General features: G+C 52.3%; 1 protein-coding gene across 1 annotated transcript in view; it reads left to right on the forward strand.

Moving 5' to 3' along the window:
* The window catches only part of LOC102002829 (brain-specific serine protease 4), a 4,301-nt gene extending 815 nt beyond the window's left edge, over positions 1-3,486 (forward strand). Inside the window, exons 2-6 of the mRNA XM_026780789.1 lie at positions 181-207; positions 653-824; positions 974-1,251; positions 2,409-2,566; positions 3,085-3,486. Of these exons, the coding sequence (XP_026636590.1) occupies positions 181-207; positions 653-824; positions 974-1,251; positions 2,409-2,566; positions 3,085-3,291 (842 nt within the window). The 3' untranslated portion in view covers positions 3,292-3,486. The remainder of the gene's footprint in view (positions 1-180; positions 208-652; positions 825-973; positions 1,252-2,408; positions 2,567-3,084) is intronic.
* Positions 3,487-5,831: the final 2,345 nt, after the last annotated feature.

The following is a 5,831-nucleotide window of genomic DNA, read 5'->3' on the forward strand; positions in this document are numbered from 1 at the left end:
GAGAGAGAGAGAGAGAGAGAGAGAGAGAGAGAGAGAGAGAGAGAGAGAGAGAGTAGGAGGAGTGGGGAACGGTGCTGAGGGCTCAGGATGAGTCTGTTTGAGAGGATGGGGGATGCCCCAGGCATGGGGATCAGGGCTCCTCACCACCGGGCCTGACCCTCTTTACTCTCTTGCCCTCAGCTACCCTCGGTGCTGCCCACCTCCCTGGTGAGTGTGAGTAGGCTGGGGTGGGGGGTGGGATGGGCGGTCTCTGGATGTCACTCTATGGGATAGGTCAGAAGTGGGGTCTGCGGTCAGAGAAAGGATGAAGAAGGGATACAGGGATCACGAGCGTGGGGAGGGGTATAGAAAAGAGGATGAACCTGGAGGAGAAAAGTCTGGAAGGACAGGAGGATGAGAGTCAAGAGAACCCAAAAAATCAAGGTTAAGGGAAGTGGAGGGAAGGCCAGCTAACGGGCTGGAGAGAGGGATGAAAGGGCCAGCGCCCCGGTAGCTAAAGGGGATAGGGACAGGGCAGGGACTCACTGTGCTGGACACATGCCGTGCTGGGCCACAGGCTTGAGACCTTGGAGGGCCTGGAGGTGGGTTGAGAGGCAAGTCAGAAGACAGTTGAGTCTGCTGAGATGACAGGAAACTCTGTCTCTCCTGCCAGTGTCTCCAGACTGTGGCAAGCCTCAGCAGCTGAACCGTGTCGTGGGTGGTGAGGACAGCGTGGATGCCCAGTGGCCTTGGATTGTTAGCATCCTCAAGAATGGCTCCCACCACTGTGCAGGCTCCTTGCTCACCAACCGCTGGGTGGTCACAGCTGCGCACTGCTTCAAGAGGTATGTGCAATCAGATTTGCTCTTGATTCCTCAGTACCCATCCTTCCTTCCTGTCTCAGGCTCCAGGCTGTCCAGTTGTTCAGGGATCCTGATTGCCATCATACCAGGCATTCTCTCCTTGACATCTCTTTCTTTCTCTTTCCTTACAGCAGTGTGGACAAGCCATCTCTGTTCTCAGTGTTATTGGGGGCCTGGCAGCTGGAAAACCCAGGCCCAAGGTCCCAGCGAGTGGGTATTGCTTGGGTGCTGCCCCACCCTAGGTATTCTTGGAAGGAGGGAACCCGTGCAGACATTGCCCTGGTGCGCCTGGAACACTCTATCCAATTCTCTGAGCGGATCCTGCCCATCTGCCTGCCCGACTCTTCCGTTCGGCTCCCTCCCAACACTGACTGCTGGATTGCAGGCTGGGGCAGCATCCGTGATGGAGGTGAGGCTCCCCTCTAACTTCAGAGAAGTCAGGAATAGCTGGGGACGGAGGGCGGAGGCCACTCAGATGCGGATACTAGGGTGGGAGTGGGTAGAGGCCATGGGTGCATTATAGAGACGAGGAAAGATGAGTTGGGGACTAGAGAAATGAAGTCACAAGAACTCAACTGCCAGTTTTAGGTCACCTCTAGCTGAAAGGAATCTGGCTCTCTTTTAAAGCAACAATAGAGATTTGCAGTAATAACAACAACAAAAGGAAGGAGTGAAGAAAAAAGGCAGGCATGGTAGCCCATGCCTGTAATGCCAGCACTTGGGAGGCAGAGGCAGAGTTCCAGGACAGTCAGAATTACATAGAAAGACCCTATTGCGGGGGTAGGGGGGTATTTGCAAAGCTCTTGACACAAGAATGGGTGGACATGGAGTGGGAACAAGATGGAAACATAATCATCATTATGACTTCCAAGTGGGAATTGTCACCCCCTGGTGGCAGCATCTATGAATTGCAAGCAAAAGTCCCAGGAGGTAATGTAGTCTTCATCACCAAAAAACACAATTTTCAAACCAGTTATGGAGGTTTGGAAAATACTATCTATAACCACAAACCAGAGGAAATATAGAGGTAGAGAAAGGCAGATGGTAACTAGAGAGACAGAGCCTGGGTTAAGCCCAAGCGAACATGAAAGAACACTCAGCAGAGACCAGGAAGGAGAAACTTGAGTATAGACAGCAGGGAAGAAAGTCAGAGCCTTAACCTGGGTCCAGAAGAATTGCTCAGGCACGGGTGGATGCTGAGCAGTTGCAGTCTTCCCTTGGTCTACACCTTAACTCCAGGGAAGGTGAGGGCTTGGCAAAATTTGGGGAATACCAAACACTCTGCCCTTGTAGGAAAAACTAGAGTCTGAGTCTAGAAACACCACTCTGCTGTGTAGCCCTCTGTGGGCATTTGGGAGCTTATTGAGGGCACAGAATCTAAGGTTGCGCATCCATTTTTGAATTCACTGGGTCAAGAGGTGGGGAGCCTGGGATTAGGGTTTCCTGAAAACACCTTGGGAAAGCCCAGTAGAGCGGATTCATTTACCTTTGAGGAAGGCTGCTGGGGTGGGGGGATAGAGGGGACCAGATGCAAGCACTGAGCTGACTCTCTCTTCCTGTTCCCAGTGCCCCTGCCCCGCCCTCAGACCCTTCAGAAGCTGAAGGTGCCCATCATTGACTCAGAAGTCTGCAAACGCTTGTACTGGCGGGGTGCAGGGCAAGAGGCCATCACTGAGGACATGCTGTGTGCTGGTTACCTGGAAGGGGAGCGGGATGCTTGTCTGGTGAGCACCCACCCTCTGCCCGCCCCAACTGGGTGGCCCAAAAGCTCCATCACTTCTATTTCCTGAGGGACATCCTTTCCCACCTCTGCCTGGACCCCCTTTAGCCTGGCTGGGTCACCCATTTTATGGTTCGCACACGGGCTGTGTATAGAACTCCTCGGCTGTAATGCCTCAGCTTGGCAGCTGGTATTCTGAGTAGGGTCCGGTGCTTCAGAACCTTTGTCCTCTGTGGCCAGTCCCGTGACTGAGGTGGTCAGTGGATGTATGGCCCGGCTTCAGTGCCCACACTACCAATTGGTGTAAAGACTTTCTGAACCTGTAAATGAAAAGTGGCCTCATCTCCTGCTCCTTGTGGTCGTGGGGAGGTCATGCCTGCCACCAGAAGTGGTTCTGTTCATAAGGCCTGTTCTTCCAGGGCCTCCACAGCCGGCTTGGCTCAGTACTGCATCCTCTAAGCAAGCCTGGGCTCTGCACACGGCCTGCCGGTGTGGGCGCCTGACTTTTCTTCTTCTCTGCAGGGCGATTCTGGGGGTCCTCTGATGTGCCAGGTGGGTGACTCCTGGCTACTGACGGGAATTATCAGCTGGGGAGAAGGCTGCGCGGAGCGCAACCGGCCCGGAGTCTACACCAGCCTCCTAGCTCACCGCCCCTGGGTTCAGAGGATTGTGCAAGGGGTGCAGCTGCGCGGGCGCTTGGCAGACCGTGGGGACACCAGGAGCTCCTAAGTTGGGATCTGGAGAACAGCCTCTTGCTGGTCTCTCGGCTGTAAATATGTCTTCTACCTCCGGGGGGCGCCAGTGGCCTGTAGGAAGAACTGGGAAGTCCCGGCCCCGCCCACAGCGAGGCCCCGCCCCTCAATTGAGGACTGTGTGTGTGTGTGTGTGTGTGTGTGTGTTTATGTTTGTTTTTTTACAGTTATTTGTAACCATGCCACATATTTATTCCAGTTTCAATAAATTATTTATTCTCAGTTCTTGGTTTTTTTTTCCCCCTATATATGGGAATCCAGTTGGGACAAAAATGCTGGGATATTGTTGATGTGAGGTTGCACATGGGCCTGGCCCCAGCTCCATCTCAGACCCCTGGCCTATCCTTGCTCTTGCTGGCCTTTTCTCTGAGGTGGGAAGGAGGCCCAAGGACTTGGCTGTGCTATACGGAGGAGTTCAGGGTTGGGATCCCCGCCAAAGCTAAAGCAGGGTTACGAGAAGCTTATCTCTGTGAGAATGGAGCTTGGCTCATCTTCAGGCCAGATCCGGGCTGCTACGGCAGGACTCTGAGTGAGCTGCACTTGAAGCCAGGCTTTGTCTCCCTGATTTAGCAGCTACACCCTGCCATGGTTGATTAATAGCAATGACTCTCTGCTGAGGCCATAAATTCCTCTCCACCAAGGAGCTGCAAAACATTGAGGCAGCAGGCTTGAGTCACCTCACCTTGGAGAGGGGAGGAGTGCGGATGACAGCCATGACTCAGGCTGTGAGAGGTGAGAGGGTCTGGGGCTTCCAGAATGTCCTGGGCTAACGTCTGTTGCCCCTCCCAGTGGGGGCCCTCCCGAGGCCTGGGCTTGCATTTCTCAGGGCTCTGGGCGGTGGCCAGGCCACAGGGGCTGGATGAGTGCGGTCTTTATAATGGTTGATACCTGAGAGTCACAAAAAAAAAAAAGACCGGAAACTAGCCAGCTCCAACAGGTGATGAAGGCGACTTTGCTAAACAATGTCTCCTACCAGGAATGGCGGAGGTGAGAAGTCTAAGAGAACACCGTCCAGGTTTGTGTGTGCTTCATGCAGAAAGTGCAGTCCCGAAACACCAGTCCTATTGTTCCATCCATCTGCACAGAGATGCACCTGCCCTGTGTTGTTTTGATTTCCTTTATTGTTAGAAAGCAATAAACGTTGTTTAAAAAAACAAACAGGCCAGACTGGCCACCTGCTTGTAAAGGATGGAGCCTGGGAGTGCTTGGGGACTCAGGTGTCCCAGATGCCAGCACATGGCTGGTTGAGTCCCCACAGCAGTACCCTCTGTCTGTAGTGGCCCCCCATATTCCCCCCTTCCCCACGCTTACCCCCGGCCTCCCTCGCTGGTCCCTCTCCTCCCCTCAGTCGCTCTCCCCCTGCAGCTACTTCCTGCTCCTTCTGGTCCTCATGCTCTTAGCCTTCTCTACTCTTCCCTCCCCCATCCGCAGAGCTGGGTTTGTCTTCCTGCCAGAGCCCTCACCCCAGCCCTGCCTTGGTTCTTCTCCCTCCCTAGTTTCCCACTTCTGTCCTGTACTTTGACCTTGTTTTCCCCAGGCCTGTGTGTCCACCCCTCGCGTCCTCCCTCCGATATCATCCTTACTGAAGTCCCTTTGACAACTCTCCGGGGTCCCCAGTCAATGGCTAGATGCTTAGGTAGGGCGATGGTGTTGGCATTTGTCTGTGGGAACTCAGTCTTCAACTGTTCCCACAGCTTATAGTGCCAGAGTCCTGAGTGGCCCCAGCAGGTTAAGCTTCCCTGCCAATATTTAACAGGTCAAGTAAACAAACAAGAGATAAGGGATCCTTATCAATATGGCCACACTGAGAAGAATAGGTAGGAGAGCCGATGCCCTTAAGGTCATCCCTGGGATATTGACATGAAGTTTAGGTTTAAAAAGAGGGCATGAGATATGACAAGCTGGTCAAAATGTGGTCTTGTCAGTGGTGAGGGGACACAGACAGCCCCATATTGTCCTCTTCAGCAGCCTGAGGAGGTCCCCTACCCTTTCTTAAAATTAGATAACTAGCTAATTAATTAATTAATTAATTGTGTGTATATATGTAGGGGCATGAAGGTCAAAGGGCAATTTTCTGGGTGTTGAGGCTCTCTTTCCACCTTAAACTCCGATCAGCAGGCTGGTACAGTAACTAGTCCATCTTATTGGCCTGTTTTCCCTAATCTTTTAGGGACTTTGATGCCAAACCAGGATCCATGGTTTCAAGGCTGAAAATAAGTCCAGGACTAGATGATATTAAACAGAGTTGGATATTGTATATTTTAAAGATCTATTTATGTTTATTTATGTGTTTAGTGTTTGTCTGCTTGTGTATGCTGTGTACCACATGCATACAGTGCCCACAGTGACCACAAGAGGGCGCTAAATCCTCTGGAACTGGAGTTAACACCTGCTTGCGAGCTACCATGTGGATGTCTGGAAACAAGTTCTCTTAACTAGTGAGCCATCTCTCTAGCCCCAGGGGTTTTATTAGAGATAGTTTAATATAGACTTTAAATATGTGTGTTAAGGAAGAGA

The sequence above is a fragment of the Microtus ochrogaster genome, chromosome 7, assembly GCF_000317375.1.
Source record: "Microtus ochrogaster isolate Prairie Vole_2 chromosome 7, MicOch1.0, whole genome shotgun sequence".
Lineage (NCBI taxonomy): Eukaryota > Metazoa > Chordata > Mammalia > Rodentia > Cricetidae > Microtus > Microtus ochrogaster.